At 37.5% G+C, this 12803-nt stretch overlaps 2 protein-coding genes across 2 annotated transcripts; one reads left to right on the top strand and one right to left on the bottom strand.

The window, feature by feature from the left end:
• Positions 1 to 485: 485 nt before the first annotated feature.
• On the bottom strand, positions 486 to 2544 carry LOC136798277 (bifunctional coenzyme A synthase-like). The gene is made up of 2 exons (XM_067054859.1): positions 1858 to 2544; positions 486 to 1508 (listed from the first exon to the last, which is right to left on the bottom strand). Exons 1-2 carry the CDS (start codon positions 2522 to 2524, stop codon positions 577 to 579), a joined length of 1599 nt encoding a protein of 532 aa, XP_066910960.1. The 5' UTR covers positions 2525 to 2544; the 3' UTR covers positions 486 to 576.
• Positions 2545 to 4047: 1503 nt separating this feature from the next.
• Positions 4048 to 12803, top strand: LOC136798276 (uncharacterized protein PFD1115c-like). The gene is made up of 3 exons (XM_067054858.1): positions 4048 to 4206; positions 4507 to 5246; positions 12750 to 12803. Exons 2-3 carry the CDS (start codon positions 4601 to 4603, stop codon positions 12752 to 12754), a joined length of 651 nt encoding a protein of 216 aa, XP_066910959.1. The 5' UTR covers positions 4048 to 4206; positions 4507 to 4600; the 3' UTR covers positions 12755 to 12803.

Genomic DNA, 12803 nt, shown 5'->3' with positions numbered 1-12803 from the left:
GAGGCATTGTTCAGCTTAACCCGGTAAGAAGGGGTCTACTTGGAAAGCTCTCTAAAAAATTCCTCTCTGCTCTAATACCATAATCATATTCCAAACACCTTTATGATTCATGGCTTGTAGCGTTGAATCACTTGACTCCCGCTTTTTATAATATTGATTTAAATCCGTATAAATCGTATCAAAAGCGAACGACCGCACTCTATATTTGGTACCATCAGGTAATTTCAAATAATGTACAAAATATTAAAATCATATTATAGAAATTCATCAAATTTAGAAATAATTTTCATAATTTTTTATATCCTGCTAGTACTCCTCATAATTTCATTTATTGATATTGACATTTTAAAAAGAGCTTTCCTGGGACTCTTTTTCAGTGGTGTACAGTATATGGTTTTAACAAAGAAACTGAAAAACATTTCAATATGTAAATATATCTCCGGTGTAAATCAAAAAGTCTTCGTCTTACTATTTTGGAAGACCATCAACAAGGGTTCTATCTCTATAAATCAACCTTACGTCCTGGATTTTCTCCAAAAAAAGTACTTTAAAAAATCATAAAAAAAAGAATTTGGTTCAAAGTGAAGACAGAGGTTTCGTTCCAAGGCTAATGCGTTCATTCAATAACTTCCAAGCTTTTTCACATTGTTTCTGTGTGAAGTCTCTTTCCCATAACGTGCTCAACACAACGTGCGATTTGCTGACGCGCTCTTCGTTACTCATTTGTGAAGCGATGCGTTTCAAGGCTTCTTCCTCAGAAAGTTTATTCCTATCCATGATTCGTTGGACAGCTTCGTGTTTGGGGATAACACAACACCAGACCTCGTTAGCTTCTTTGTCCCATCCTGCTTCAAAAAGAACAGCTCCTTCAAAAACAACAATCTTATGTTTTCCTTCTCTCGATACTTCATCAATAATGTCTTGCTTCATCTTATGAATTTCAGGCCAAACTATACTATTCAATAACTCTAACTTTCGTTTGTCAGCGAAAACAATGGGTCCTAGTTTTCTTCGGTTAATAGTACCGTCTTCATTTAAAATATGTGAGCCGAACTCTTCTACAACTTTCTTGTAAGCCATTTCACCAGGGTTGTACGCTCTATGACCAAGCAAATCACAGTCAACAGTAAAAGCACCCATTTGCTCAAACCTTTTCACAATAGATGACTTGCCAGACGCTATGCCTCCGGTCACACCGATGACGTAACATTTCCCATCCTCAAGCGGTCGGTTCGGTTCACGTAACAATCGCCCTAATTCTCTAACACGTGCAGCAGAAGAGCTCACTTTCCCCTCGGCGTTTAGACTTTCAGATAGATCAGTGGAACTTTCACCGACCAGTTCAATATTCATGACGTCTAGTTGAGGCAGGCCATTCTTTTGACGTTCTTGGTTGACCAGTGGACCTCCCTTGATGGTTTCTTCAGACACCAAGAGAAGTTGCAAATCATCATCTGTACCAGAGGGACCACAAGGGTCGGTGATTGGGACCACTTTGTGTTCAATACCTATAGGAGAAAAGATGACACTACCTAGAGTAATTCGACCACACAGATTTGACTTATAAATGGGATTTAAAGGGACATAAAAGTACTGGCGAAATTTGTAAACAAACCGTATGCAGCGGGATACAAAATCAAAAAAAATGTCACATGTCAAAATAGAAAATCAAACTAAATATGGCTGATTTTGATTGTTTCAATAGTTTTACAAGTTTGTTTTGGACACGTGATTTTACATAAAACAGTCCCAAGAGAGACATATAACAATGCAATGAAATGATTCGATTTTCTCTTGGATTAAATCAATTTAAATATGCACGTTCAAGTTGTATGTTGTTTCAAGAAAGATGCTTACCAGGTTTTGATTCATCGATTAGTTGAATCACATTCTCAATGCGTTGGTCTACAGGCTCTATTAGTTCTTTGACGATCTTTTTTTCGAGCAGCGGTCCGTCGGCAACACCCACAGTCAATTTCTCTTCGCCCAGTAACAAAGCAGTTTGTATTAACAGTTTATGTCCGTCGTGAATGCGATCAAAAGTCCCTCCTATAACTACACCAGAATAGAGTTTCGAAAAATCAAACTGGTATTTGGTTGAATCCTGGTTGACGTATTCATTTTCACCGATGACTTTCAAAACAACATCATTACTGCACGTAATTTCCTTCACAACAAGTTCTATCAAATTATTCGATGAGTTTTGATCTGCCACAAAAAGGATATCAATAGGCTGTTTAACTTTCCTTGGATCATTCGCTTTGATACATGGTGGTAACAAAACTTGCATTTCAAGTTGACTGCAAAGTTCTTTTGGTCTCGAGTAAACCATGGAAAGTAGGTTGAAGTACTCATTTCTTTCAATTTGTGCATCACCAGCTGACGAAGGCTTTTTCAAAAAGGACTGTTGAAAGTCAATATAAAGCTTCTTCTCCACCAATTGACTGACTTCTTTCAAAACAGAATGGATGTTTTGATGTTTGATATGTTGCACCAGAAGAAGGCCAGTTTTAAATTTTGACATTTTCGTTTTTTCTTGTGGGGTATTCTAAAAAATAATTTCAACAATAATTTGAATAGAATTCCAACAATAGAATTATCTCTTCCTAAAAGATTACGCATCATTTCTTTTATTTTGTAGCTTGCGTTCTGTGGTCGGCCAATATTTTATTTCTCTTGGACATAAAAACAATCCAGTCCTTCAAACTCAAAATTCAGTCAGTCATGTTGTACTTTATTCGCCGAGGGGTCTAACTAATAGCAAAACCAGGCTACAGTATTATCTTACCCATCTTTAATGAGCATAAATTAGAGACTGCAATAAGATTATAACAAAAAATGATCCGGTTCGATAAGAAATGAAGCAATGAATCAAAAGGTAAGGTGCTCCTTTTATTTCTTTTGCTCGTTTTCTAAGATTTAATAATTTGGTTATTTTTCACTCGGCCATCGTGACTGACACAATAGATTTTCAGTCAACAAATCGCTGATGACTGTCAAAAAAAATACATTTAAATGATTTTAAGTGAATTATGACGTGGATAAAACTGGCAATTCCTATCAAAGTCTGTCATCTCATTGAAGCATCCAAATCTCCTGAAGAAAAGCTATGTCCACATTTGTCGAACTCTTAAAAACCGAACCCTTTTGCATTCCAAAAGTATCTTCGTCCATTTTCACCTCCTGTATTTTTAGACCCTTTACTGCCATCTGTTTGTTGCAAAAAGCTTAACATTTCTCAGGTCAGTGCTGTAACAAGAGGCCAGTGAAAGGTAATTAGCGGTCATTTCGTAGTTTCTACCGATTTCTAAGCTTACTTTTTTACTTTGTCCGGTTAAAATATGAATAACCTTAGACTTCTTTCCTAATTTATAATCATGTATTTACATTTCTTTAGGACCTTTTTTAATCTAGGTGTTTACAGTAGCCAATCTTAGGTTAGTCATTTCAGGCTTTTATAATTTTGTAAGGGTGCTCTGCCCCCTAGAACCCCCGCTTGGATCCTTAGAGTCCCCTTTAAAAATAAACCCCTGCCCACACTATTCTCCCTATTATGCTCCCAAAATTACATTTACAGCACTGTAGGTTCTCAGGCAAATTTCTAGGATTTTAAGTTGCCATCCTTTTTTTATCAAAAGATTGAGTTTTAGAGTATGCTGCAGCTTGAAAAGAAAAGTAGCTGGGAGGTCTGGGGTACTGTTAACCCTGGTCCAGGGCAGAGTCATGGTGAAAGTGAAAGGAGCTAGTGTAATGCAACCTTGGTATTGTTGAATATGTTTCCATAAAAATTATAAAATTAGAAAAACCAAAAAATTTATTTCACAGTTTTCATTGAGTCTCACTTGTTTTCCTTTGTTCTTTTGTTTCATTCAGTCCCTTGTGACACATCAGTTTCTCAATTCTCATGTGGAGTGTCTTTTGTTTTAAAGTTCATTTTTGTCAACAATGTGTCACTCTAGGATAATTACTTTTAATTATTTATTCATTTAATTGCTTTTTTCACTTAGTTAATTTAATGACATAATATGGATAGAGACTTATTTTTTATATAAATACAGGCACACATTTCAGTTCACTTCAGATCTGACTTGACAGTCATAGAGTCAAGATGTCAAGGAAATCAGATTTTCACAAATTTTAATAATAATTCATTTTGATTTTCACTTGTGCACTGGGTACTCACAGTATTTATTCACTGGCTACCTGGTAGGTTTTTGTTTTTGCATTTTTGTTTCTTTGCTTTTTTCAGTGTGGCCATTTTGTTTTTCTTTCATGTGTCAGCCATTTTGTTTTTCTGTGCCTTAGGTTTAAGACTTTGTATATTTTCAGTACATTGAAACTTATTCACTCATATAGACTTATACTTTTTCAATTCATATTTACACACTATACTTTCAAACATCTAGACTTATACTTTTATAGACATTTGGACTTAAAAAATCTTTCAAATATTTTGGACTTTTTTATTTTGAAACTTATTTGACCAATTGTAATTTACCTTTTTAGTTTGAACAATATCAACGTTCCGAACACTGTCAGTCTCAAATCCCTTTGCACTACATTCAAACAGTGGTGACACTTCAACTCAATTCAATTGTCAATGTCAAGACGAGGCATCACAAGGATCGACTACAGCCAACTCAATTCAACTGGCCGAATCATTCCCCTCAGAAGCATTGACGAAGAACTCACCTCTCATTTTCATAATTTATCTATTCGCGAATCAATTCACCCTGATTCCGACGTAACTCATACCGACTCCGACGCAACTCATACCGACTCTGACGCAACTCATACCGACTCCGAAGCAACTCACACCGACTTCGTCGCAACTCACACCGACTCCGTCGCAACTCACACCGACTTCGACGCAACTCATACTGACTCCGACACAACTCAAACTGTTCAACTAGACTCCATAATGGCAGAGCCAAGTGATGAAGCCATCGATCTAATGATTTTGGCACAAGATGCTATTGACATGATGGAAGAAATCCCAATCAATGATCTCAGTCCTGAAGATTCAAATGTTATCATCACAAAGCTCGAACAAATCAGAAGCTCAATTCGCAAAAAGGAGGTCATAATCAAACGTCGAAAAGAGGAACTCGAGGAAGATGTGAGGATTTCTGTTAATCAAGCAATTATGTCAATTAAAGAATTCATAACAGGCATTTACGACCGAAAATCAAAAGCCAACCTGAGTCAGACCAAAATCAAAGATAACGAAGCAGCCCAAATAGAACGTAAGTAAGATCAACTTTCGTCTTGATTGCATCAATAGAGACATTGAAAAGCTAGAGATAACTTTTGATTGTGCAATGGACAAAGCAGAATCCTCTGAACTTTTACTCTTACGGAAAAATCTTTCTTCGAACGTTCATCAACGATTTGATAAAATCACAGAAAGTTACACTGAATGCCTTGACTCACCTATCAAAAGTGCCGAAACACTTATCATGATCCGCAAAACTGGGCAAAGATATGTCGACCTAGATGAGAAGAAACAGGCTTACGTCCTCAATCTTACCAAGGAAATTAGTAAGCGAGAACTTGACAAACATTCTGAGTTTAACAAATCTAAACTCAATATCAAATTAGAGAAGTTCTCTGGTTATGACTCCAATACTGATTTTTATACGTTTCGAACCAACTTCGAAAAAATGCACTTGTCTTCAACTCCGAAGGAACTTTTACCAGATCTTCTACGAAACAATTATCTGACAGATGCAGCACTAACAATGGTGAAGACCATCAACAACATAGACGAAATTTGGGAACGACTCAAAAAATCCTTCGGTGACTCAAAAGTGATGTTATCCAGAAGACTTCATCAACTCAAAAGTATCGACTTCAACAAACGAGATCCTGAGAAGCTCATATCCGGCATAAGCACTCTAATCAATATCATGCAGGATGTGTCGTCCCTTGCAGAAAAACACAACATTGAAGAATATCTGTACTATGGTAGCAGCATTTCAGATATTCATGAAGTCATCGGTGAAAGACGATCAACTCAATTTTTGGTAGATTTTGGTGAAGAGGATCTCAGCCCAAAGGAAACTTGGCAAAAGATGATTGAATTCTTAATCAAGGAGAGACGAGTCAATGAACAAAAACGTCTCTTAAATTTCAAGAAAGAGACAATCAAGAAGAAGGATGACAAGAATGCTGGTGCCAGACGTAATGGTTCATGTCACTGGAATCAAGACGGTGATGACGTACACTGCAGCATTTGCAATTCACCAGAGGGAAGAGCAGACCACATTGCAACCAAAAGCCGAAATGGAAAGAAAATCATGCAGTACTACACATGTAAATCATTCGTATTCAAATCACCTGAAGATCGATACACCATCTTGAAGAAGAAGGGATTTTGCGCTCAATGCTTATTTCCTGGAGCAGATGCATCTTCGGGAAAACATGTCGATGGAAAGTGCCAACACGACTTTGTCTGTGCTCATCCATCCCATCAAAACGACACCATCAAGAAGCATGTGCTAGTTTGTGAGGAGCACAAGACTCAACCATCAAATCAACAACTTCTCGATACCTTTGTCAAGCGTTTCATCAAAAGTCCAGCTTTACCTCAATTCTCAAGGGAGATCAAACTCTACAAAGCCAGCAACGAGATATGCGATGATCGTGGTGTGTATCTCCTTCAACAAATATCCATCAATGGCAACAACTTGTTAATTTTCTACGACAATGGTTGCAGCGATTTCGTTGTCAGCAAGAAAGCAATAGAGCTACTCGGCAGCAAAGCAAAGAAGATATCATCCGAACCGGTCATACTTGGTGGCGTTGGTGAGTGTCAAACCAAATCGTTGAATGGAATCTTCAGTGTCACTATCCCACTTCACGATGATCAAGAAGTCACGTTCTCCGGTGTTTGTCTCGATCGTATCACATCTACATTCCCAACATATCCATTAGACGTCGTTGAACAAGACATCATTGACTATCACATCTCATCAGGAGGAACCAGTCCAATTCCAAAGCTTCCAAACAACATTGGTGGTGAAGTGCATATGATGATTGGAGTCAAATACCTTCGTCATCACCCAAAAATGGTCATCCAACTCCCATCAGGTCTTGCATTGTACGAATCGAAATTCAACAATTCAACTGGGGGAAGAGGAGTGGTCGGTGGACCACATCACAGCTTCACCAAAATTCATCAGCAATTCAACACATTGACATCCTCCACATTCTTTTCAAATCAATTCAACATGATTAGAAGCCAATCAGCTGTCCCTCTGCTAGGATTCAGCCAATGCAATTCAACAGATCTCGTGCAACAAAATTTCCACGATGAATCACCTACCCACATTTCAACAACAATGAAGATTTTTGAAGAAGTAGAAGCAACAGGTAGTGAGATATCATATCGCTGCCCAGATTGTCGCAACTGCAAAGCATGCAAGCAACCATCAAATGATGTCATCAGCTGCAAAGAGGAAATCGAGCAGAGCATCATCAATTCATCCATCACCGTTGATTTGGAGAGCAAGACTGCAACAGCACTCCTTCCTTTCATAGCAGATCCAGAAGCACGCTTGGTCAACAACAAGGACAAGGCAATGAAAACATATCAGCAACAAGTTCGAAAACTCAATCATCCCAACAATCAAAAGGACAAGCAAGATGTTCTCGAGTCAGAAGCAAAGCTGCAGCAACTTGGATATGTTGAATATGTATGCAACCTCCCAAAAGAAGACCAGGACCAACTGCAAACTTGTAAGATGCATTATTATATTCCATGGAGAGCCGTTTGGAAATCTAACTCCTTTAGTACGCCTTGTAGAATTGTGTTCGATGCGTCCCAACCTACAGCTTCAGGTTTCAGCCTAAATGACGTATTGGCAAAAGGCAGAAACAACCTGAATCATCTTCAAGAAATATTAATCAGATGGTCTGTCCAACCAACAGCTATCCATACAGACATAAAGAAGATGTACAATACGATAAAGCTACACAAGAGTCATTGGTGTTATCAGAGATATCTTTGGCAAAACAGCTTGGATCCATCAAAATCACCAGAACAGAAGGTTATCAAGACTCTGATATACGGAGTCAAATCGTCCAGCAACCAAGCCGAATTCGCTTTGCGCAAAATTGCTCAGTTATCAAAGGAGGAATACCCCAAAGTCAACAACATTGTGCAAAAGGATATTTATGTTGATGATTGTGTAACTGGCGAGAAAGACCTTGAAACAGCTCATCGTCGTGCAGATGAGCTCGAACTTGTATTGAATCGTGGTGGATTCCAATTGAAAGGCATAGCATTTTCAAGAGAAGACCCACCAAGCACCCTCAGTGATGATGGAGAAACAATCCATGTTGGTGGTATGAGATGGCTTGTCAAATCAGATGAGCTAGCTCTCAATGTTGGGGAACTCAATTTCAACAAGAAGATTCGTGGGAGGAAACCTGAACAATCAATAAAAGGTATACCTTCAAATTTAACAAGAAGACAATGTGCATCCAAAGTTGCTGAATTGTTTGATTTGACTGGTAAAGTTTCACCCTTAATAGCTTCAATGAAAATTGATCTTCAGGATCTAGTACAGCGACAACTCAATTGGGACGATATCATCCCCGATAACCTCCGGTCCATCTGGGAATCAAATTTCGACATGATGAAGGAAATAGGAGATCTACGATTTAATCGAGCCATAGTCCCAGAAGATGCAATCGACTTAAAGATGGACACTCTGGACTTTGGAGATGCCAGTCACTCAATGGTTTGCGTTTCAATCTATGGAAGATTTCTACGGCGAAATGGAGAGTACTCGTGTCAACTGATCTTTTCAAGAACAAGAACTGTGCCAAAAGGAACATCTCAACCACGAGGAGAATTGTATGCTGCTGTGATAAACACCCATACAGGAGAGATCGTCAAACGCTCATTAACCACGTGGCACCAATCTTCAATTAAGTTGACAGACAGTCAGATTGTTTTACATTGGATAAGTAACGAGAACAAACCACTCAAGCAGTATGTTCGAACCAGAGTCATCGAAATCAAGCGATTCACTTCAAATCAAGATTGGTTCTACGTCAACACTAACAACATGATTGCAGATATTGGCACTCGAAAGGGAGCAACCTTGAAAGATGTTTCCAGGACCTCAACTTGGATAAATGGCTTTGATTGGATGCATTTAGATCATTCACAATTTCCTATCAAGAGTGCAGAAAATTTGAAGCTAAGTGATTCAGAGATCTGAGGTGAATAAAGAAGTTCAAATCTTCCACATTAACAACAAAGAATTCAAGAAGAGATCAACACACTCAAATTATCTCATCGACCCAAACCACAGAAGCTTTTCGACAGTCATCCGAATTCTTGCTTACGTTATCAAATTCTGCAACATCACAAGAAAGAAGTCTTCATCCAAATCAACTCAGCTAACAAACGATGAAATCCATTTGGCTGAGCTCTATTTCTTCAAAAAGGCGACAGAAGAAATTCTTCATCTCGTCGAACCACGAAAATATGAACCAATTTCAACACTTAAAGATGGGATACTAACATACAATGGACGCATCCTATCAGATACAAAGACAACAATCGTCGGACGATTCACATCTGCCATGTTGGACCTATCCAGCTCATCCTTTTGTGTACCTATAATCGATGGAAACTCACCCATAGCCTTCAGCATTGTGTATGACATCCACTGGAACAGCTCTGCATGTCATTCTGGCATTGAAACTACTATCAGAGAAATTCTAAAGAAAGTGTACATCATTAATGGCCGCTCGCTTGTCAAGCTAATCAGAAGAACATGCACAAAATGTCGTATCATCCTCAAGAAGCGGATTGAAGCCATCATGGGACCAATTCCACCTTCAAGTCTAACAGTTGCTCCGGCATTTTATAACTCACAGATCGACCTCAGTGGACCATATCAATCATTATCACCTTCACACAAGCGAACAACAGTAAAAATATGGCTAGTTGTGTATTGTTGTTGTTCCACCTCTGCAATGATGATCAATGTCATGGACGACTATTCTTCTTCAGCATTCATCCAAGCGTTTACTCGATTTTCCACGAGATATGGTTTTCCAAAGAAAGTATTCTGCGACGAAGGATCACAGCTCGTCAAAGCTACAAAAGGCATGAAGTTGAACTACACTGATGTCAAATCAAGGATGTTCAAGGAAAGAAGCGTGGAATTTCAAACATGTCCAGTTGGCGGACATAATGTCAATGGAAAGGTAGAGAGAAAGATCAAACACATCAATCTATCATTGGAAAAGACCTTCAACAATCAAAGACTTTCAATCCTACAATGGGAAACACTGACAGCCACCATTGCCAACACCTGCAACAATCTTCCGCTAGCTGTTGGCAACGTCACAGCTGTTGAAAACATGGATCTATTAACGCCAAACAGATTGCTTCTTGGACGAAATAATGAACGCAGTCCTGTTGGAGATTTCATTGTTACAGACGATCCATCAAAGATTCTGAAAACGAATACAAAAATTTATGACTCATGGTTCGAAACTTGGCTCTTGAGTCATGTACCAAAGTTAATGCACCAAAGCAAATGGTTTCGCCAAGATCGTAACCTTCAAATTGGCGATATTGTTTTATTCACAAAAGTCAATTCAGTGATCAGCAAAACCTACACGTACGAGATGATCAAATCAATCGAAACCGGGGACGATGGAAATGTCAGACGTGTCGTGGTAGAATATAAGAATCCAAACGAAAATGTCAAACGTGAAACCTCGAGATCGGTTCGAAGTCTTATTCTTGTACATGGTATTGATGATCCAGATTTGTTTACTGAACTGTTCTAATAGACTGAACTGAAATAAATTGTTTTGCTTTGGCAGGGAGTGTAATGCAACCTTGGTATTGTTGAATATGTTTCCATAAAAATTATAAAATTAGAAAAACCAAAAAATTTATTTCACAGTTTTCATTGAGTCTCACTTGTTTTCCTTTGTTCTTTTGTTTCATTCAGTCCCTTGTGACACACATGGTTTCTGCCTACTTTTTCAGTCCCCCCTTAAAATGCAATTTTGCCCTTAAAGAAAACTCCCCCCTTAAATCGAACAAAAATTACCGGTACCCCTTGTTAGAATGTCCCCCCTTAAAATGAAAAAAAAAGAGCAATCCCCCCTCAGATTTTTATTTTTAGACTTTGACAATAACAAAGTACAACGATTGGTTTGATATCAATGCCATCAACATTATATTAGATACATAATGATATCCAACTAAATAAAATTCAATAAAAGAAATCATTGAAAATAAACTGGATCCTGTAATCAAATGATACAAATAAAACTTTTTATGAATAAAACCAAACAAAAGATGCAGTACCTGGTACAACAGTTGTGTTTTGTTCATATCTTAGGCCTTGTAAATTATCTTTATCATTAGATTTGAACTGGGAATGTTTTCTGATTGTAGTCCTAGTTAAAGTTAGGTCGAGTAAGTGGTCTTCCCATATAGAGAATTTAGGCAGTATAACACAAGTAAGATTTCATGCTTATGACATTGATTTTGGATGTGACAGAGCTGAAAATGTCAAAGATCATTGATGTCGACCAACTATTTCAAGAAAATCTTTGTACCCTTCAGCAAACAATTTTTACAATAGATAGAGAGAGAGAGAGAGAAGTGAGTATGCAGATTCATGGGACCCGGCGAGCCATTTTAGTTGGGAGGGGCAAGATTAAGGATAAAAATGTCGCCCACCATGGTTGGGCGACGAAGAAAATTTTTCACTTTTTACACCCTCAAAACAGCTTAAAACGTTATCTAATTGAGGAGAATAATAGTTTTTATGGTTTGATTTGGTCTGTTAAAGGTCATTCTAATGTACATAACTTTCAATATAGCATGGTCTGCAAAATAGTGGGTATGAGATTGTGAGCACGAAAACGGGATAGAAGATATATTATTATTAGACAAAGAAAATTATTATCAATAAAACCAAATATTTTAGTCCCCCCTTTTTTCTTATTTTGATAGATTCTTGCAGCCCTTGATAAAGAATCCCCCCTTATTTAAAAAAAATGACAAAAATCCCCCCTTTTTTAAAAGGCAATTTTTTTGACCCCCCCTTATTTTAAGGGGGGGGCAGAAACCATGGACACATCAGTTTCTCAATTCTCATGTGGAGTGTCTTTTGTTTTAAAGTTCATTTTTGTCAACAATGTGTCACTCTAGGATAATTACTTTTAATTATTTATTCATTTAATTGCTTTTTTCACTTAGTTAATTTAATGACATAATATGGATAGGGACTTATTTTTTATATAAATACAGGCACACATTTCAGTTCACTTCAGATCTGACTTGACAGTCATAGAGTCAAGATGTCAAGGAAATCAGATTTTCACAAATTTTAATAATAATTCATTTTGATTTTCACTTGTGCACTGGGTACTCACAGTATTTATTCACTGGCTACCTGGTAGGTTTTTGTTTTTGCATTTTTGTTTCTTTGCTTTTTTCAGTGTGGCCATTTTGTTTTTCTTTCATGTGTCAGCCATTTTGTTTTTCTGTGCCTTAGGTTTAAGACTTTGTATATTTTCAGTACATTGAAACTTATTCACTCATATAGACTTATACTTTTTCAATTCATATTTACACACTATACTTTCAAACATCTAGACTTATACTTTTATAGACATTTGGACTTAAAAAATCTTTCAAATATTTTGGACTTTTTTATTTTGAAACTTACTTGACCAATTGTAATTTACCTTTTTAGTTTGAACAATATCAACGTTCCGAACACTGTCAGTCTCAAATCCCTTTGCACTAC

Source organism: Clytia hemisphaerica, unplaced genomic scaffold, assembly GCF_902728285.1.
Source record: "Clytia hemisphaerica strain Z4C2 unplaced genomic scaffold, Clytia hemisphaerica genome assembly, whole genome shotgun sequence".
Lineage (NCBI taxonomy): Eukaryota > Metazoa > Cnidaria > Hydrozoa > Leptothecata > Clytiidae > Clytia > Clytia hemisphaerica.
Note: the sequence above shows the minus strand (reverse complement) of the source record. Positions and strands in the feature narration are given on the sequence as shown.

What these genes read in the sequence shown, in the direction of transcription:
- LOC136798277 (XM_067054859.1), bottom strand. Translation starts at nt 2,524, where the DNA reads ATGTCAAAATTTAAAACTGGCCTTCTTCTGGTGCAACATATCAAACAT. An exon ending in AATCGATGAATCAAAACCTG is followed by an intron (nt 1,509 to 1,857) that starts GTAAGCATCTTT and finishes TTTCTCCTATAG; the next exon opens with GTATTGAACACAAAGTGGTC.
- LOC136798276 (XM_067054858.1), top strand. Translation starts at nt 4,601, where the DNA reads ATGTCAAGACGAGGCATCACAAGGATCGACTACAGCCAACTCAATTCA.